Source organism: Eubalaena glacialis, chromosome 1 (genome assembly GCF_028564815.1).
Source record: "Eubalaena glacialis isolate mEubGla1 chromosome 1, mEubGla1.1.hap2.+ XY, whole genome shotgun sequence".
NCBI classification, from domain to species: domain Eukaryota; kingdom Metazoa; phylum Chordata; class Mammalia; order Artiodactyla; family Balaenidae; genus Eubalaena; species Eubalaena glacialis.
In genome coordinates this window covers 79,290,176-79,311,695 of record NC_083716.1, presented here as the reverse complement: position 1 = coordinate 79,311,695, position 21,520 = coordinate 79,290,176, and the positions used below count along the sequence as shown (strand labels likewise).

General features: G+C 47.8%; 1 protein-coding gene across 1 annotated transcript in view; it reads right to left on the bottom strand.

Annotated features, from left to right (window-relative positions):
- Nucleotides 1-20,183, bottom strand: part of CCDC6 (coiled-coil domain containing 6) — a 110,870-nt gene extending 90,687 nt beyond the window's left edge. Inside the window, exon 1 of the mRNA XM_061198068.1 lies at nucleotides 19,492-20,183. Coding sequence (XP_061054051.1) covers nucleotides 19,492-19,800 — 309 coding nt within the window. The 5' untranslated portion in view covers nucleotides 19,801-20,183. The remainder of the gene's footprint in view (nucleotides 1-19,491) is intronic.
- Nucleotides 20,184-21,520: the final 1,337 nt, after the last annotated feature.

The following is a 21,520-nucleotide window of genomic DNA, read 5'->3' as shown; positions in this document are numbered from 1 at the left end:
GGAAGCATAAATAAATCAGTACAAGCCCTGTGGAGGGCAATTTGGTAACATCTATTCAGATTACCCATGCATAGGGCATCTGACCCCACAATGACATGTCTTGGAATTTACCCAGAAAGGGAGTATATCTCAGAGTGAAGGGACTCCTCTGGCATCAGCCTGACTAGGTGTGAATTCCGGCTCTGCCACTCTCTGGGGTGTTGACTTTGGGCAAATCACCCAAGCCTCTCTAAGCCTCAGTTTCCTCATCTGTAAAACAGAGGTAATAATACTGGCTACCTCACAGACTAATGTGAGGATTGAGCCAATAGAAGGAAATGGTTTAAAAGAATAGCCAGTACGTAATATGCGCTAGGTAAGCGTTAACAAATGCAATGTATCCCCTTCGATATACTCACCCACATACAAAATTATCCATGTTCAAGGTTACGGTAACATTGTTTGTGAGACCAAAGACTGAAAACAAATGAGATGCCCAACGGTAACACCCAGCCATACAATGGATCACTATGCAACTGTAAAAAAGAATGAGGAAGCAATCAGTGGACCGTTACCAAAAAATCTCCAAAATATAATTAAGTGGGAGAGGCACAGAACAAAGAATCATTTACACCACCTTCTGTGTAAAAGGGAAAGAGAAAGCATATCATGAGCTGCCTCTGCTATTCAGAAAATGCAATTAAAAAATAAAAGAACATTTTAGGTAATTACATGACTGACGCAATGCAGGTGGTTAGCTGATGCTATAGTAGTTAATCATTTTGCAATATAAGAGTCTATCAAATCAACACCTCCAACCTACACAATGTTTTATGTCACCTATATCTCAATAAAGCTGGGGAAAAATAACTAATGGGAAAAAAACACAGAAGAACAGTTTAAAGGGGCAGTAGTTTTTCTCTAGCCTCAGGTGAGATTAATATGTACTAAAAAATGTATTACCTAGGAACCTTTAAAAAAAAAAAAAAAACAACTAATGCCTGGCTCCCGTCCCCAGAATTTGAAGGACGTGACACCAGGTATCATGACTTCTGAAGTTCTCCAGGGGATTCAGATGGAGAGCAAAGTCTGGGAAACACACAGTGAAAGGTGAAAGGCTATTGCCTACGGAGGTCAAATTATTCCCACAAAGAGCAACAGCTCCAAAAGTAACCAAAGGCCCAAGCCCCCAAGCCAGCGGCCCACTTTAAACACTAGCTGACACAGGCAAACGAGAGCAAAGTCAAATAATCCGGACCGTCCCTTGGAGGTCATTTCAACAGCTGGACCGCCCACCGTTTCTTTTCCTAGACTCACAGAAGTCAAAGGCTTGGCCGTCCTGCCCCAACCCCCGTGAGGCTTCATTACCCACGTGGACCGGCCCCACCTGGCAGAGGTCTGGCAAGGATCTGGATAACTTCCGGTAAAAGGACACTTGCTACCTGTCACCTCACTCTCCTTCGTGCATTACCGTCAAAGCTACAGTCAGTCCCCCTTGTTTCTATGTGTGGAACGACCAGATCCCTTTTTTTTCCTTTTCTGCTGAAGAGCTAGCCAGGTGGAAAGCGTCCTGGCCTGGGAGTCGGGTCCTTACCTTGCGAGCCCACTGTCCCATTTATCAGCACTCCTCCCTGAGCGTTTCACCTGAGCCCCAGGCCCTTTGTTTCCCAGGCGAGGTCCCCACTGCCTCCCCCACAGACTTGCTGTGAGATTCCAGTGAAACAGGTGAGTCGAGACCATTCTGTGGGTGCTGCACAAGCTGCAGATTTCACAGCTGGAGATTCTGCGCAAAGATGCTCATTTTCTACCTGTCCAGAAGCCCTCCGTCTGCACACGCTGCCCATAGCTTCCCGTCTGCTGCTCTCGAGCCCTGCGTGGCTTCACACACAACGTTGCGCCAGACTTTCTAGATGCCTGCCCAACTTGCTATGGCATGATTCCTCCAGGATGCTCAGCAGACACTTCCCGGCTTCCAGGGAAGACTGCAAAGGGGATTTCCTCGCAGCAGAGCTGCAGACGCCACGATTCCTGCCTTACATGCACAAGGTGGGGACCTGAGACTCGGACCGCTGTGTGCCATGGGGGCTGGGAAGCCAGTCCGCATACTTTCCTGAGGACAGACAGATCTAGCATGACTGGGATGCCTGGGGGACTCGTACCAAGAAACAGGGCAGCAGGTAAGAGGTCCCAGAGCCTTCGTCAGCACACCGGTGAGGAAGAGATTTCCACCTGTGCCTCAGGGCACAGGGGTAAAGCGTTAAAGCAGAGGGGAAGCAAGGATAACACATTTAATTCCAGAAAAGCCTCTGCTGTTTACCTTTCAAACACAAATTTACTACAGTAAATACCACTATTTTTTTTAAACGTGATAATGGTACGGTGGTTATAAAATCCTTATCAGAGATGCAAACTGAACCATTTCTGGGTGAAACCGCTTCAAGACTGACCATCTGTTGATCATTGGTGAAGCTAAGCGGTTTGTACATTCACTCTACTTTTGTGCACGCTTGAAAATTTCCATCATAAAAAAAGTTTAAACAAAATCCTCCATCATCATAAAAACAGATTTCACAGCAGGCCAAAGTGAGAAATGGATTCTAACAGCATGATCGAGTGCCAGACGTTCGGGGCTAGGAGACAAGCCACTGAAAGTCACTAATGTGAGCAGCTCTGTCTCGTTCCAAGGCATCAGCATCCTCATCAGAGCCCTGGGGCGGGAAGGGTCCCAGGCACCATATGTAACCGGCATTGGCCATAAACTGCTTTCTGGGCTGGCGAGGCACCCCAGCTGTTGAGCACCGTGAGAGGACATGTGCTCTGTGAAGGAGGGAGCAAGGTGCAGAGCTCCCCACTCGGCCTTCCCCGTGGGAAAACTCACTTCAGCCATAAATGAGAACACGGACACGAGAAAGCACTCTGGGAAAGGGGCTTCTGAGGCAGAAGAAAGAGGGACAGAACAAGACCGCAGGTACCAATTCAGCCATTTGGAGGCACCTGCGATGCTGCAAGTGGAGCCCGCTGTTTCCGGCTGCCGTGCCTTGGTCCCTGCAGGTCCTCCTCCCTGGAATGCCCTTCGCCATGAAAACCTACAAGTCCTCCAACATTCTGTCATCTGTGAAGCGTTCAGCGACCACCCAGGCCGACGCCACTCATTCCATTTTCATTTCTGCCCGAGCCAGTCCTGGGTGTGTCTGGAGCAAGAGCCCTGCACTGCCTGCCCTTCTCCTGCTCAGCGGGGGAGGGGGAACCTCTGCAGGCTGCATCTCCCTGTTCCCTGAAATCGGAGATCTTCAAGCCGATTCAGCCAATGAGAAGCACAGGCCAGAGGCTGGAAGGGTGGAAGGAGGGAGGGTTGGGGTGTCTCTCCCCTCTCCTCTCCACCTTGGGCAGCATCCCTGTCTCAAGGCCCCCATGGCTCCAGCCCTCTCCCTGAGTGACCCCTGCCCTGGGCTCTGATAACACCACCTCTACCCTTTGCCCTCTGGAGGAGGAGGTATGGGAGGGCTGTCCTGCTACTCCAAACCCCTGGGCTGTCTCACTGCACCTCCCGGTGAGTTGTATTCTCAGCGACTCTATCATTGGGATAACCAACTTCTGGGATTAAATTCTCTCCCTCCTATCCTGCAGGGTCTGTTTTCCTGTGTGAACCCTAAATGGGTTCCATCTTCCTTCAACCATGCTGTGGTCACTGCTTTCCCACCTGTCTCCTAGCAGCCTCCGAGCTCCTTCACAAAGTCTTCTTGAGCTCTGGATGCCCTGCCTTGCTCCTAAAAGGACATCTCAAGCATACAGCCGGCACTTAGTAGGTGTCCAAAAACTAAACTGAGTTAAATGAACGCCAAGGATACTTGATCATCTCTAAGAGCTAGAGGCAGGCCGCAGGAAGAGAAAACTTTTGGAAACATCTTTACGGTGGAAGCAGATAGGGTAGGGGGTCCCTGGAGAAAGAGAACCAGGCATGGCTTTCTTGACATAAGGGAAGCCATTTTGGGCCTAAGCCATCCTGTGATCAAAGCCTAGCCACAGTGCTTGCCCTTGAACAGGTCTCAGTAATTAACGATCTTAAGGGAAGTGAGGGAACGCAGAAACAAAGGAAAAGCAGCCCGGAAACAACAGCTGAGCAATAAAACAGAGTCCTAGTTCCTCCTCAAGGGATATATAATCTGATACTTATCTTTGAGTCCTGCAGGGACAAAGATCCCCACCCAGGTGGGGGACGGAATGATATTGACCTTTTCTGACCCTCGTGACTTCAATAAACTAAAGCTTGGACTCTGTCAAACTTCGCCCCAATTCTATGCTGAAGTCTCTGCTCAAGCCACTTCACGAATATGCATGTACCCTCAGCTAACCCTAACCCTAACCCCAATTTTGCTGTTGGGGAGACACTGCTTTGGGGAAAGATCCCCGGTGTCCTCCTTACTTGCCGCAAGTAATAAATCCTTCCTTCTCCCGCTCTTTGGCTTGGTTGTGTCTTTTGGCCTGAAACTCACCAAGAGGCAAACCCAGTTTTCAGGTAACAAAGGGAAAGAAGAAGGAACCTTGAGAGGAAACCGAGTCTAAGGATTCACTACCCAAGAATATAGAGCAACTGCCCAGACGACAGGACAAGGACTTAAGATTATGAATGTAAAAGACAAACAAACTTTGCTCTACTCTGAACTCCTACAAGGAATTTCACGGAACCTCACAGCTGCAAGTGGTCGCAGAAATACAACACGGTGGTTAAGAATGGGGGCTGCAGAGCCGGGCTGCCAATCCAATGACTCTGGCAAGGTAACCTCTCTGTACTTCGGCTCTCTCGATCTGTAAATCTGCACCAACTGTGCCCTGTGGTTTTGTTTCAAGAGCTCAAAGAAACAGTGCATGCTGGCTTCATCAGCCATTACCTGAAACATAGCTCCGGGGTTTCAAACCTGACTGCCAGCAGGATGCAAAAGGAACCAGCCTGTGAAGCTGGCAGAGATGATGCCCAAGGCAAACGAGAGCATCCGTGCCTTTCCTGTCCTAAGACCTCTCTTTCCAAGGGCTTTCCAAACTCTGAAGCCAAACCACTCACCTGTGGGCCAAAAGCTGCCTGCCCGTTTGCAATCCCTGAATTCCCAACAAGCCGCCTCAGTGAACCGAGGAGAAAACAGAGGCCCCAAAAGTATTTGTGATCTGTGCCTGGCCCTACAGTGAAAGGCCGAAAGGCCCTGTTCTCCCTGTGCCACTGCAGGCTCAGAAGGAAAGGAGAAATGAAACAAGAGGGCTGGTAACATGTGGCCAAATAAAGGGAGACATACAGTCAAAGACAGCTTGCAGGGAGGAAGAAATAAGGAAGCTGGTGGAGGAAGGACAGAAAAAGTGAAAGCAAACTGAGAGCAGCTTGAGGAAGAAGAGGAGGTGACGCCCCGAGAAGACCCCGAAGAGCCACACTAGGGGCTTCCCTGGCGGTCCAGTGGTTAACACTCCGCGCTTCCACTGCAGGGGGCATGCGTGCCATCCCTGGTCGGGGAGCTAAGATCCTGCAAGCCACTCCGTGTAGCCAAAAAAAAAAAAAAAGGAGCCACACTAAAGGAGATGACAGTGTGGGCTGGCTTCACAGAGGAGAAGAGGAGGAAAAGGAAGGGCAAGAAGCAAATCCACCATCACCACATAAAGACAGAAAAGGAAGATACTGAATGCGTCCTGAGGGCTTCTGTGAGTCTCATCAGTTATCCCCCAAACCTGAAAGCTAAGACAGCATGAGCCCTTTTTAGAGAAGGCACAGTGGCTTAGGGGTCAGGTAAGAGGCCATATGATCACAGAGGGAGGCAGGAGCAGAACTGAGTTGTTTGTTTGTTTATTTTTTAAGTCCTATGGGTTTTAGGATTGCCAGATAAAATAGAGGATGCCCAGTTAAATCCGCATTTCAAATAAACAACGAATAATTTTTTAGCACACGTATGTTCCATGCCACAGTGGGGACGTACAGACACTAAAAAACTATTCATTGTTTCCCTGGAATTTAAGTACACCTCCTCATGCTGGGTTTGTTTTTGCCGAATCTGGCACCCCTACCTGGTTTCCCGCGTCTCTCTCCATTACACCAAGTTCTCTCCGAGAACCCAGGGGTGGAAAAACAGAAAGGAGTTAATGAATAAAAGGAAAGAAGGGATGATTCACACAGACGGCCTCACGGAGAATGCTCATCTACAACACGTCAAAGCCTAAGAACAAAAAATGTGAGCGGTGGAACCCACGGGAACTTGAGAACAAGAGAAAGAATGTACTCATGCGAATCAGCAAGCCTACTGGCTTCCACGTGTGGGCTGACAGGTGGACTCCAGGTGCCTTTTCACGTCACCCCTCAGGTACCAAGGACCCAGAGCTGCAAGGCGCGGGGTCAAGGAAGAACCAAACAAATCAGGGGTTCACGTGACCAGTGCTGCTCTCTCCCGCACCTCAAAGGGTTCGATGGGCAGGCGCTCCAAGCAGCCCGGGAGCGAGGCAGGGAGAAACCAGAAGACCCTAACAGCCTTGGCTAGAGCAGACAGATGACAGCGAAGGCGGGAAGGGCATTCCTGGGTCCCAGACAGCTTACTGCAACTCGTTTACTGACAATGCCAGCTGAGTCCCTGAATTACACCGACTGCCTGTCTGTCTGTCTGTCCTCCTTGCCCCCTCTCATCACACCAAAAGCCTTCAGAGCAGGACAGTAAAACCCCAACGGTGCCCTGGTGAAAAGCACGCTCCTTCAACCTTCACGAAGTCCCCAGGCTACCATTTCTACTGCTAGAGAGAGAGCCAGAGGCAACAGAAAGAAAACCAGTCCCTTGAGGAGTCCCCAGCGAACAAACTGCTGGCCTGCACAGACCCACGCAGGGCTCACAGGCTGGGCGGTCCCTCCAGCACGTGGGCACTGCAAGCCTGCAAAGTTGGGCAGTTTCAAAGAGTCCTGTTTTGCTTTCTGTTCTTCAGACCAGCCACTAAGCAGGAGTGGCATTCGTGTCTCAGCCATCAAAGTCCACCCTCTAGAACCCACACCCCCATGAAACAGGGTCAAAAGTCACACGACAGAGAAGCAGGACGACTGCCTGCTGCCCACAGCGCTAAAGGCAGAAAACCGGGCAAAGGCACGCGCTGGGTCTTTTTTCATGAAATAATGGAAGGAGCCCGACAACTGGCCTATAAGAAAAAATGGATCTTTTAGGAAACGCGTTTGCCTCCTGCTGTCCTGTTACTTTTACACGGCCACACAGGCTGGCTTCATCCTGACTCACCAAACCCTAGGAAATCGGCCGAGTTCCCAGGCAGCCCCAAGTGCCAGAAAAACACAGGCCCTGAGAAGCCAGGCTGCAGAGCTCCCCAGCCTGAGGTCTCCGCAGAGCTTGGTTCTTGCTGCCTCAAACCGTCGCCTCTCAGCTTGCCGGACACTGCTTTGCACCATCATGTTATATACAGGATTAACAAGAACAGCTGTGATCTTGAAACACATTTCGGAGAACAAGAGAAAGTGTGTATGGGGGGGGGGTGTTACTAATCATCTTTAATATCATTTCCTACAAGAATAATAATTCACAAATTACCAAAACACTTTGATGTGCACTGTTTCATGTGATCCTCGTAATGACAGTGGGTGGAAGCAAGACAGGTACTAACCCTAAAGACTCTGGTTTAACCAAGTAAGTCCACCAAGGCTCAAAGGCTCTGAGGGCAGCATAACATAACTAGCAAGGTAGCTAGAATCTCAACTAACTGGAAGACACGTTCTGCAGGGCCTGTGTCCCCTCCCAGTGCCCAGTGATCAACACTAGGGAAGGAGGTGGGGCTACCCAGGGGGCAGAGCTAAATTGAAAACAATTCCACAGATACACAGTGGAATACTGCATAGCAGTGGCAAAGAACCACCGCTACAGGTAACATGGATGCTGACTAATTAGTCAGTGTAGGAACCAGGATAAGAAGTCAAAGAATCTACACACATACAAAATACATTCTGTATAAAGTCACTTATCATATGAAGTTCAGAAAGAAGCAAAATTAATCTACAGTGATAGAAGTCAGAACAAGGTTACTTTTGGAGGGGTGATGAGTGGAACAGAGCACAAGGGAACTTCGGGGGGTGCTGATACCAGCATGCATTTTGATTGGGGTAATGATTTTACACTGGTGAATTCATTTGTAAATTCATTGAGCACTTTTCCATAAATTTGTACATTCAAAGCTTGGGTACTTTACTGTATGTTTAACTCTATTAGAGTTTATAAGAAGTAAACCTGGGGGACTTCCCTGGTGGCACAGTGGTTAAGAATGCACCTGCCAATGCAGGGGACATGGGTTCGAGCCCTGGTCCGGGAAGATCCCACATGCCGCGGAGCAACTAAGCCTGTGCGCCACAACTACTGAGCCTGTGCTCTAGAGTCCACGAGCCACAACTACTGAAGCCCGTGAGCCACAACTACTGAGCCCACGAGCCACAACTACTGAAGCCTGCACTCCTAGAGCCTGTGCTCCGCAACAAGAGAAGCCACCGCAATGAGAAGCCCGCACACCACAATGAAGAGTAGCCCCCGCTCGCTGCAACTAGAGAAAGCCCGTGTGCAGCAACAAAGACCCAACGCAGCCATAAATGAATGAATGAATGAATGAATGAATGAAGTAAACCTGGGCACCCCCCAAAATAAATTCCACAAATTTACTGAGCAGCTGCTGTGCTAAGGCTGTGGAGAAATGCAAATGATGCTTCAAATGGCAGGGTTTAATGCACCGACCAAGGTACCATCAGACTACCCAGTTCAAATCCTGGGACACAGAGACAGCAAAACATTGCTATGAGAATGAAGTGAGTCCCTGAAAGTAAGGTGTTCAGATATGCACCGGGCACAGAGTGAGACCATAATACGTAGCTATTATTATCATGGAATAAGACAGATCATCTTATAGATGACAAATGACAAAGTACCTGTCTCCCAGTAGTTTAGAAGGAAAACACCAATGTCTGCACTAAGCAGCCAGAGCAGATTATGAAAATGCAGAAACGCTCCTCCTGTTCCCCCCTCCCTGCCCGCTTCTGTCATTAGCCCCTGGATGGGACCCAGGAAAAGAGCCCACGCCGGCCCTGCTCTGCTCCCCAGTTTCCTTTCTTTCCCCACATTCATGGAATGCCTCCTCCTGCCACCACCCCTGCCCACACCTAGATGAACTTCAATTTATCCTTCAGGTTTTAGCTTCAGCATCACCTCCTGAGAGAGAGAAAGCCCTCCTTGCCTGTGGTTCCCACTCCCGGCCTAAGTCAGGGGCCCTCCACTAGCTCCGAGTGCCGTCTCCTCCCAGCTGCTATCCGTGGCACACTGCCTGGCATACAGCAGGTGATCGATACAGTGCTTGAAAAACAATCCACTCTTACTGTGCTAGTCAGACTATTTTTAAGTAGAGGTTATAACAGAAGTACAAAGAGACTTGTTCCAACCTGGGATGGGGTGGGGGGAGAGGAGGGGGGAGAGGCGCCCAGATGGCTGAGCTATCAGCAGAGGTGGCACCTACTGGGGTACATTAGACAGGGTCAGGGATGGAACAGACCAAGGCCCAATACTGGAGGCCGAGACAGCCAGAAAGGTGCTCGCAAACCGCCCCCCTACCCACTGAAGGCACCCTCTTTATCATTGTTTCTTTTCCAAAGCAGGGAGTTTGCTACCCTGGATACACTCCCTGAGGCCTGGGTTGGCATCCTGGGAATTTGCTGTGCTAATGCGGCAGCCCTCACTACTCTAAATGAAGGAATACAACAGTGTGGGAACAACCAAGAGGAAAACGCCCCCAACAGGATAAAAATAAAACTGTTCATAAATTAATTTACAGGTAGCCTTGTGCTTAAACTCTGAGGCCAGACTGGGAGTTCAAATTCCAGCCCCCCCTGATAACCTGGGGTCTTCAGGCAAGTTACATAACCTCTCTGGGCCTAAATTTGCAAATTTGCAGGCTACCCATCAGTGGTGCAGATTAAATGAGAGGATATATGCAAGCCCTCCCGACAGCACCTTTGCCATAGTAAAAGCACTGGGTAAACATTAGCTGTCGTCACAGCAGCACAAAACGACTTGCAAGTAGAGCAATGCTGGTAAGGAAGAATCTCAAGCTTTTTTTTCTTTTTCAGACTTCCTTAAATTATGGTTTATTCGAAATGCCATCAAGGAAATTAAACATGAGACATTTCATTAAAAAAAAAAAAAAAAGGGCAACCATCATCTACAAGGTTTCTTTCCTTTCCCAGTCCTTTCTCTTTCCCAGAGGACAAGCTTTCACTGTGGGTTAGTCTCTCCCCAGGTTCTCCACATCTGGGTGCTCACTCTAAAGGCAAATTCAGAGCAATGGTGCAGAGCCCAGAGCTGGGGTGCCATATGTTTGCTGAATGACAGAAAAGAACCAGATGTGGGATAGCCAACAGGCAATAAAAATTGAAGTTGGAGCAAGATATCAACGGCACTTTAATTAAAATGCTTTGGGTCCTAATTCACAACTTCAACACCAAGACAAGAAAAAGCAGCCAGCTGCTTTTGTAGATCAGACTAAATTTTTCCTATAAAAAATACACAAATTTTAAAGTCACTAGAAATAGAGGTTACCAGGAGCTGCAGGTATAGGAGAAATGGAGAGCTACTGTTTATTGGAAACAGAGTTTCTGCTTGGGATGATGAAAAAGTCCTGGAGAGAGAGAGTGGTGATGGTTGCACAACACTGTGAATATAACTAACGCCACTGAATTGTACACTTAAAAATGGTTAAAAGGGTAACTTTTATGTCGTGTATATATTACCAGCAAAAAAAAGAAAAATTACCAAAAAAAAAAAAGTCACTGGCCCTCTTCTCTGGGTACTTAGGGCATTTCTCAATAATAAGCTACACGCACTCAAGGTTTAAAATGATGTGAAATACTTAATATATTTTTCAAAGGACATGGCACCTTACCAGGTAATGATTTGGACCTAAAGAAGTCCAAACCTCTGCTTTATGGCACATATACTCAAAACTGTATTCTTTGATTAACAAAGACGTTAAAATCATCCAGCCAATTTTGTTCTCAAATTTTTGTGTTTCTATAATCAGGAGCTACTAAACGAAGGAGAGACACAATGTTTTGACTCTTAGCAAATGTCTTTGTTTAGATAAATTAAGGCCTGCCTAGTGAAGAACCAAAAAAAAAAAAAAAAACCCCAAACAAAACCAAAAATCTCAATAGAATAAAAGTTATTATTTGAGTTGGTATATTGGGATAATTGAAAAAAAAATACCCACTGCTTACATGCAAATAATTTCATGAGTTGAGAAGCTCTTCCTATAATTAAACACCAAATAATTTTTCTCTCAAGACTATTTTAGCTCTTCTAATTCAGTCTCAAAAACCTTGACTGCACAAGACTGTTCACTAAAGAAAGAAACACATGAAGGGTTTAATGCAGGTACTAGATTTCTAAGAACTTTCCTTAGCTCACCCATACTCCATGCTGTTTTCATTCTTTTACTTTCCTCTTTCCTTCCATGGAAAACTTTTTTGAATTATGACCTACGTCTGTCTGGCTGAATATCCCAACGCTGCTCCTCAGTACCGAATGGCCTCATTTGATCCCAAGTGCCCTGAGACGCCCTGGAGGGTATTAACCAGCTCACTGGTGACACAAACCTGGCACTCACAGAGGCTGGTTTGATTTGGAACAGATGCGTGGAAGATTATACCATCAATCAACACCGCTTTTCTAAAAAACTGGAGTTTGAAATTGTCCATAAACTAGTATCTCTAATTAACTTTAATGTAAACACAGTTTCCCATTAAAGACTTAAGAAATTTGGTCCATCCAACAATTTCCATGTAAGGAAAGTGGGTGGGCCCCAGAGTGTAACAGGAATAGATGAAAAAACCACTTACATAATTTCCATCTACAGGCAGATGTAAATTATGAAATTAAAAACATCAATGACATTTCTTTTCAATCATCACCACATACAAAGAAAATTAAAAACAAACAAAAAGCCTTTCGGTGCCACCTGGACAGACAAATTGAGCAACAGTTCTCCCCATCTCTGCCTTACAAAATAAAAATAAACTCCAAGCTAATTAAACTGTGAGTGAATATGACACATTGTTTCCCTTAGATGTATTCACCGCATTAGATGAACTTCATTTTGGAAGGTGGAAGGTAAGCCAGCCCTCCCTGGAACCCTGGCACCACTCTGCCTGAACTACCTTTCTTGTTTCCACTTGTATGTTGGTGATTTCTGCACTTCACAACGCTCTGGGCTGCAAAGCGCTGGAGAGGGAAGGACCGTCCCCTCTGCTCTGAATTCCCTACAGCCCCCAGCTGGGGCCAAGCCGAATGCAGTTCAAGTGCAATCCTGCTGGAGAAGCCCTTACATTCCTTCCGGGTATTTCAGAGTATTTGGCACACAGTAGGCAGTTCCCAAGTACTTGTAGGTTGAATCCTATTTCAGGCTGTATTTATCACACGCCATTCTGTGCCTTACTGAAGAGGTGAAAATTTCCCAGCATTAAACGAGTATTAAAATGAATTTTAATCACCAAACTGCACCCCATGCATCGGATCTAGGGACTAATAATAAGTAAGGAGGTGAGTTCATTCTAAATAACCATCAAACTATTAACCCTTTGTTTAATACTCTTCCCTAAAAGAGAAGGCCTACACAGTGTGACATTTGCAATTTACTGGTAGGAGCACTGGAATAAAATCCACAGCTGTGGGCTTGAGAAGCATCAAAGATAAGAAAATCTGACAGCCTTGGGGAAGTAAAATAGGAAGAGTCTGCAAGTTAACCCCACTCCAAGATCCTGATGATTAGAAATATTTTCCAGAACATTCGTTCCCCTGTCAAGAAAATTTCAACCACCACCAAGAAAGAACACCCTGAACCTGTGAACATTTACTCCGCCAGCTTTGATGATCAATCAATCTAAAAGCAACTGCACGGTGATTGAAAACGAAATGCAACGCCTACCCACTGAGGGAACAAGGAAGATGACTGTTACTCCTTGCTCAACCTGGCTGTATGAGTCTAAAAGCTCAGATTAGCATTTCTAGGTGTATACGCTGCAAGGCATAATTTGAGGAAAAAGAAGAGAAAAAAAAAAAAAAGAATGCAAGTACACACTGGGTGTGACACTCTATCGACCCCCCAAACTGCACTCTGCAAGCCACATGTGGAAATCCACAAGAATTCAGCAAGTCTCCCCATCCTGTTTGCAGCAACTTCCTCAGTGTGGAGATTCAGGTGCCTGGTACCTGCCCTGATGCCTCCCCGCCCTTGATGGCCATGCTTGTTTCCCAGAAGCTGCTGTGGGGCATTTCAACATTAAATAAGGTTATAAGAAATGCCTGGAGTGACCTGCCACCATCACCAAAACTGAGGTGGCAAATCTGAACACTTCCAACAAAGCCCTTGGAAAGGTGAACCCAAAGACACTTTGTCCCCTTCTAGAGGTGAAATGTATCATGAACACCTAGGTATATGCTACAAGGTAGCCTACAACATCATCCATAGTTAGAAGGCAAAGGCTTGGGACACTCACTGATTGTAGTGTTCCGCCAAAGTATACAATGTATCCATTCATCCATCCAACGATGGTGAAGATGGTGTTTGCTGTTGTTCCGGATGCAGGTAGGAGAGTGGCTCTATGAGCACAAGGTCAGGAGACAGCCTTGGTGCCCTTGCCCAGTAAAAAACAAAACAAAACAAAATACCTCATCACCCAATGCCTCTGCGGTCAACCCAACATCCCCTTGAGTGTCTACTGCATGCCAAGCACTGAGGAATGGAAGTGAACAAGGCAAAGTCTGCCCCTGAAGGAATGAACACATCTCCCATCTCCCAAAGGGGAGACCTATGTGATGGGGGCCTGGAGAGGGGGCAGTCTCATGAATGGGCACCTAACCCAGCGTGGGGCTAGTAAACAGGCAGCGCTAGCGCACGCTGGGGTCGGGGAGAAAGTATAGTCTACTTGCATTTACTAGGTGAAGGAGTAGGAAAGGATATTTAAGGGCAGGAGGTACATCTTAGAGAAGCCAGAGAAATCTACTGAAATTCCAGGAACCAGCAGTTCAGCAGAGAGAGAGCTTTGAGAATGTGAAGGGTGTGTCTGTGAAGCAAGCAGGGGCCAGAGCACACAGAGCCTGGTAAACCACAGAAAGTTTACCTGGATCCAGAGGGCAATGGAAGCCAGTGAAAATCTGTGAGCAAGCAACAGCCAACTTGGATTTCTGCTTCAGACCAGTGTCTCTGGTCTTGAACAAGAGTCACCACAAACTAGATACTGGTGATTCTCTGAACTATTCCCCATCCTCAGCAAAATAAATAAAAAGCACTAGAAAAGACTGTCACAACTGTCCTCTACGGTTTTGTGGGGATTTTTTTTTAAATCAAATACAAAGAGATTATATGAAACATACAGAAGAAATCTAAGAATAGCCTCTTTAAGAAGACTGGATTTGTGTATAATTAGACCTAACTGTGAGGTCATGCTTTTCTCAGAGTTGTGTCTAAAGTTGGGTGTTACCATAAGAATCTAAGAAAAAAAGTTTTAAAGCAGGAAAAAAAAAAAACGATACACACTACACCTTTTTATAAGGGCAATGTTGATCTGATAGCTTCATAGAGTCTGCCAAAACAAAGTCTTAAAAAATGGAAAATAATGTATTAGGCTTCCAGAACAAATAATCCAAAATCCACAATATTAACTATACGGTGGCTTTTACTGGTTAATGAAATCATTACACTGTTGATATTTAAAATAGCCAGGTTTTCTAATCATGCCGTACCAACATGTTTTTCTACTATAACTTCAAAATGCCTTTGTATTCCTCTACTTCCCTAAACTTCTATAATGAAAGACTAATTTTATAGACAGAAAAAGACAACTAAATTCTAGTGATTTATCATAGGTCTTTATTTTCTAACCAAACACATGGCGAAGGCCTGAAGTGGTATAGAAAACACACCTTAGAGAACTAGAGAACTAGCCACACCAAGTATGAGACCCTGCTTATACCCTGAGAAACTAGTCCAGAACTTAGAAGCCATTCAATTACTGCCCACAATTGCATTTCCTCATCTTCTCAGAGACCACGACCCCTGGACACATCTCACTACACTGAGTCAGATAGTCTCCGATTACACTTTAACCCACAGGACAAGCCAGACAGACTTAGCCTAACATCTAAAAGCTACTCAACAGTGTGACTGAGCATTTGTTGTTTATTTTCTCCACTCCAAAGAAGAAATTATGATCGATAATAAGCAGTCTGGTTCCACAGCTGATTTACTGGGAGAAATCAGATAATCACTCAAAACATTCCATTCCACCTCTAACCCAAAGAAAACACACCGGGGGCAAGTGGTAACACCAGACATTTGCAGACATGGATGAAGGGCCTCGTACAGTTGGTTCTTCCCAACAGATGATGTTTACCTCTATCATACAGATGCGGAGAACACAGACCCATGAAACGAGTCCTTTAATAAATGGGTAGCTTGACCAGAATAAACGCCTACATACCAAAAGAGACAGAAAAGACCACTGGTTAAGACCGTCTATTGGCCTTTGGACTTGGCTTAAAAAAAGCGGGCACAATAATGAGATATTACTACACACCTATTAGAATGGACAAAATCCAAAACAGACAACAGCAAATGCTAGCAAGGATGTGGAGCAACAGGAACTCTCATTCATTGCTGGTGGGAATGCAAAATGCTACAGCCACTTCAAAAAGACTGTCTGGCAGTTTTTTTCTTTTTTTTTAAAAAAAGTAATCTGAGACCGAGAGAAACTGCAACCTATTTTATTTATTTATTTATTTTTGGCTCTGTTGGGTCTTCGTTTCTGTGCGAGGGCTTTCTCTAGTTGTGGCAAGCGGGGGCCACTCTTCATCGCGGTGCGCGGGCCTCTCACTATCGTGGCCCCTCTTGTTGCGGAGCACAGGCTCCAGACGCGCAGGCTCAGTAGTTGTGGCTCACGGGCCTAGTTGCTCCGCGGCATGTGGGATCTTCCCAGACCAGGGCTCGAACCCATGTCCCCTGCATTGGCAGGCAGATTCTCAACCACTGCGCCACCAGGGAAGCCCTGTCTGGCAGTTTCTTAACAAAATAAAAACACTCTCACCATACCATCCAGTAATTGTGCTCCTTAGTATTTACCCAAATGAGCTGAAACCTTCTGTCCACCCAAAAACTTGCACACAGATGTTTACTGTAGCTTTATTAATAATTGCCAAAACTTGGAAGCAACCAAGTCCTTCAGTAGGTAAATGGATAAGTAAGCTGTGGTACAGCCAAACAATGGAATATTATTCAACACCAAAAAGAAATGAGCTATCAAGCCATGAAAAACATGGAGGAAACTTAAATGCATATTACTAAGTGAAAGAAGTCAATGTGAAAAGGCTACAGACTGTATGATTCCAACTATATGACTTTCTGGAAAAGACAAAACTATGGAGACAGTAAAAAGATCAGTGGTGGCCAGGGGTTAGGGACGGATGAAAAAGCAGAGCACAGGGGATTTTTAGGGCACTGGATCTGCTCTATATACTATTATGGTGCTACATGTCATTTTACACTTGCCCAGACCCACGGAATGCACAACACCAAGGGTGAATGCTAATGTAAACTACAGACTTCCGGTGATTAAGATGTTTCAATGTTGGGTCATTGATTGTAACAAATGTACCACTCAGATGGGGGATGCTGATAATGGAGGATGGGAGGAAGGGCAGGGAATTTTGGGGAAATCTCTGCACCTTCTGCTTAAGTTTTCTGCAAACCTAAAACTACTCTAAAAAACAGTTTTAAAAAAAGCACGACGCTCTCTTCCCAGGGTGTGGCTGATTAGCAAGGTACCTTCCTGAATACGTTCAAGGAAATCGAAAGACATCCATAATCGCCTTTTGTGCTCAAAACATGAAAGTTAATATCACAATTAGAGGAACTAGTAAGAGCCATGAAGGCAAGTAGTAATAGGCTTCTGGTACCATCTTCCCTTCAAATAAACTACATAGTGAAAAACCTAGCAAAGCCTTCACTTAAATGAATATCTAGACCTTGTCAAAAACTTCCTGGGCAGCTACCAGCAAGGGCTATATTTCAGTTAGAGTTGTCAGGGGCTGTGCAGCTTAACCTTGACATAGACTATGACAGTGTTGTTCAATGGAATCCTTACATCCACAGACCCACTTCATGTGGTCGCACACATTTCTCCTCGCAAATTACACACCCTAGAGGTCAAACCCACCAAACACAATCTGTGTCCTAGGTCAGTTAACTCTAACAAAACTCTCAAAAGCTTAAAGGAATCTCTCCTCTGCATTTGCCTTAGTAACACCTGCCAAGCACTAGGGAACTCAGGAAACCACAAGCACTTTATTTGTTTCCCTGAATATATTAATCAGAGATTAAAGCAGCATGGAGAGACTTCTGGTACGTATAGGCTGTCATCTAAAACAATTTTAAAATTTGACTCAGTGAGGTCACAGAACATTTCACAAGGCGTATTTGGTGAAATGTCAGTTTTAGTTGAGGGAAGTGCCAAGGAAGCCACCACACTCTTCACGCCAAGTATTCAGAGGCCTCTGATATTACACACCAGGAATGAACGTGTTTGTCCATGCAAAGCCAACGTGTGGTGTACAATTTACAGACCTACTTTTTAATATGGCCAGGTGTCAAACAGATAACCCTTTCCCAGTCTCTCCACCCCCCTTATCCTCCCTCCCAAACAAAAACAGCCTGAATTGCTCACAGTACGCAAGAAGCCAGAGATTCTGTTTCGTGTAAGTGTTACTGCTTTTGGTGGTTCACATTCTCCAAGAGACCAACAAACCCTCTCATTTACTCACTCCAACCTTAACTAAATTGCTTCCACCAGCTTCCCCCTCTTCTCAAACCCCCACTCACCATAGACATCTCTCTCAGCCAAGAAAGCTACTCAAGAGGCTTGGAAGTGGCTGCCTCTGCAAATTCCTCCCCCTTCCTACCACAAGAGCACTTCAAGAACTTCACAGTCTGCAGACACATGAATATGGCTCCAATGCCATTCACCAGGGCTGGATTTGGGCATGCGGAGTGTCTTTCAACAATCAATTTCTATTTAGGCTGCCCATCACACTGAAACTGGGGTGAAAACCTGCTTTCTAAGCAAATTCAGAATGCCATCCAGTTCCCAAGTGCGAGCTAGCACTGGGGAGGGGGGGGGGCATACACACACTCCCTCCTCCACTGAAGACTTTTTCCTGGCACAGGGGCATCCTAAACTTGCCCCATGTCCTTTCCAGGGTTGTGATTTTTGATCTGTCCCCAGGTTCATGCCTTTTTCTCCATCTGAAGGTTCAGCCCAATCAGCTATTGTGCAGCAGCAATGGCAATTTATCCCCTTGGTTTCTTGACACTTTTCTCTCTCCTCCTGGCTGGGAATCTGTTTTGATCTCAACAGGGTTGTCTGTATGGGGATCCTGCAAGTTAATGATGCAGCTAGCTGGCAGGGATGGTAGGTGAGAGCACACAGTGTACTTTTCCAGTTATGTTTCGCTTCATCATAGCTAATAGTGGCCTTTCTAAAGGCCTGCTACACTAACAGGGAGACCTACACCCCTAATCTTCCTCTCTTCGGGGGCGCCTCTGGAGGCCAGGTGGAAATAGAACAGACAGCCCGTTCTCCCGTCAAGTATCTGGACTCCGAAGCAAAATATCCCTAGACACTCCACCACCAATGAAGCAAACACACGTACATCTTGCTCAGCGAGGGAGTCAGTCGATCCCCTTCACCCAGGTTTCGGCCGGTTCAGGCTTCGTAGCCTTCACTCTGTCCAGGCCGGTATAAGATGCTGCATTCTCCCGGCTGTACACCGCCGCCGCCACCCCCCACCCAAGGAAAGGGCTTCCGACGGAGGTGGGCGCATCAGCTCCGGTACCCGCCCTTCCCTCTCGATCCTGGCCAGAAAAACTCCACTTCCCGGATTCCCGGCCACTCTCTCCCGCCCCCTCCCCGGGCGATCCAGCTATAGCGCCGTCCTGATGCCAGCGAAGTGCCCAGCCCAGCTGCGCACCCCCCGAACCCCAACGCAGGCCCCCGGAACAGGCCCCGGCTTCCTCACTCTCCCTCTGCCTAGGGCTCCCGGGTTCTGCACGCACCCCTCAAGCAAACTAGGACTGAAAAAAGTCCCACCCCGCCTCCCCAGCCACGCCGCCAGCCTCCAGCTCCGCCCGGGAGGGGCCTCCTCCCCAGAGGCGACAAGGAAACGCGGGTGGTGGTTCCAGCAGCCTCCTCCCGCACCCCGCGAGGGCCCTGGACCCCGGGGAGGGCAGACCCGCGCGGCCCCGAAGGGACACCTCCCTCTCCCCCACCCTCCGGGGCCGGCGGGGCTTGGCAGGGAGCGTGCTCTCTGCGGGTCCTCGGGAGCCTCGGGGAGCCCGGGGGCCGCCCGGGTCTGGGTGCAGCGTCTCCCGGGGGCGGGCGGAGGTCGGCGCTGCGGCGCGCCCCTGGGGGACACTCACGATGGTCACGCTGGCTTTGCGCAGGTCGCGGTTCTCCTCCTGCAGCGCCTTGCACTTGAGTTTGTAGGTCTCCAGCTCGATCTTGAGCACCTTGTTCTCCTGCTGCAGCGAGGCCAGGCGGTTGGTGAGCTCCTCCAGGCGGAACGGCGAGATGACAATGCCCCCCGACTTCCCACCGCCGCCGCCTCCCCCGCCGCCACCGCCGCCGCCGGCGCCCGAAGTCGACGAGCAAGACGACTGCATGGCGGCCGAGCTGCCGCTGTTGCCCCCCGCCCCGTCCGTGTCGCTCTCGCTGGCGCTGTCCGCCATGGCCGCGGCGGGCTGAGGAGACGACGAGGAGGAGGAGCAGGGAGGTGGCGGCGGCGAAGGCTGGGCTGCGAATGAGTGGGCGCCGGGCGAGCACAGGGGAGCGCCGAGCTGGGAGCCTGGCAGCAGGGCGCAGACTCGGAGCGGCTGCGAGAGAAAGAGAGGGAGCTTCCCGCTGCCAAGGGACCTCCTCTGCCAGAGAACAGAGACCCCGCCCGGGCTCGGGCAGTATTGCACTGGGGCTCGCTCCAGCCGGGCCTGGCGCGCTCGCTAGGCCGCCCTGCAAAGCCGGCCGAAAGCTCCGAGACCCGCCCGCAGCCGCCGCCGCCGCCCTCCTCCTGGCGTGCGCCGGCCGGCTGGGGAAGCGCGGGCCCGGCCGGGGCGGGAAGGCCAGGCCAGCCTACGCACCAGCCGCTCGCCGGCCACGAGTGTTCCGAGGGTGGGCCTCCCAGCCCCCCGACCTAAGCCCGAGGCCGCCCAGCCTCTTCCGGGCTCGGGCCCGCTCCAGGGAGAAGGAAACCTAACGCCCCACTAGCCTCGCAGGTGCTGGGGACACGTGGAAAGGTCAGCCCGGCTCCGGCATCCAGCCCCGGCCGAGCCCGTGGCCCCATCTTCCGCCGACAGTGTGTGCTCCTGTCTCCCTCTGTCTGTTTCAGACATACACGCAGCCCTTTTAGTTTGATCTCCGTGAGCTTGCCTGGGAAGCTTCGGTTAGCGCTCACAGAACAGAAAGTTACCCTGCAAGGAGCCGAGGAGGGCGAGGCGACAGCAGCCACAGGTTAACCTCGTTAAGAAAAAATTTGCAGAAGAGACACACCGCCCTCATTACCCCTCCTCCTCATAATCTCGTAAACCACACTGCGCTCAATTGTTTAAACAAGGTGCAACTTTTTTTTTTTTCTCTGTATCTTGCAGACAATGCCAGGACCTGTCGCGCAGTAGGATTAAGACAGTAACATTAATCTAATCCCAAAAGGAAAAAAGAGAAACACTTTCTGTGGATTAAAACATTTCTTTTAAATGCCAATTTTCCAAAGTAACTGCAGACAGAGCATTCGGCTATACTAATAGTGGTGATTAAGTGGGAATACAACATAACCATCATTCTTCTTTACGATCATTTTGCCCACTTCTAGGAAAGTTTAGTAGGTCAAAAATAAAACAGTAATTATGCTACTGTGGGCTAATTCAGGGTTCTAGTTTTGAAAAGCATAAGAAATTCAAAATCAAAAGTTGTATTTCCCCTCTCCCCTCCCAAACAAAGGCTTACAGGAAATTGGCCCAGCAGGTGAGATGATTCTAAACACTTTACACGGTTGACACAAAACAGCTTTCACTTATGTATAAAAATCAGAAAATGAAACTGACCAGACTAGTTTTATTATCCAAGCTTAGCCAACGGAAGAACAAACACATGGAAACAAAAAATAGGAAAAAAAAAAAAGTGTAAAATTTTTTCTATTGCTTTGAACTCTGGGGGAAGTTTATAAAGTGTTAGGAAGGATAAAGAAGTGGATTTAATGATTTTTATTCCAACTCCTCCATTATCTTTAAACCTAAACTTGACTTAATGATTACACTGTTATTCAATGGCTAATGAAAACTGGTACCGGGAGTAAACTGAAACCTCCAAGAGTTCCAAATGACATCGTCTTTTACCAAGATGGCTGCTTCTAGCAGACAGCTCCAAAATGCCAACTGCAATTAAACCCCAAATTTCTCC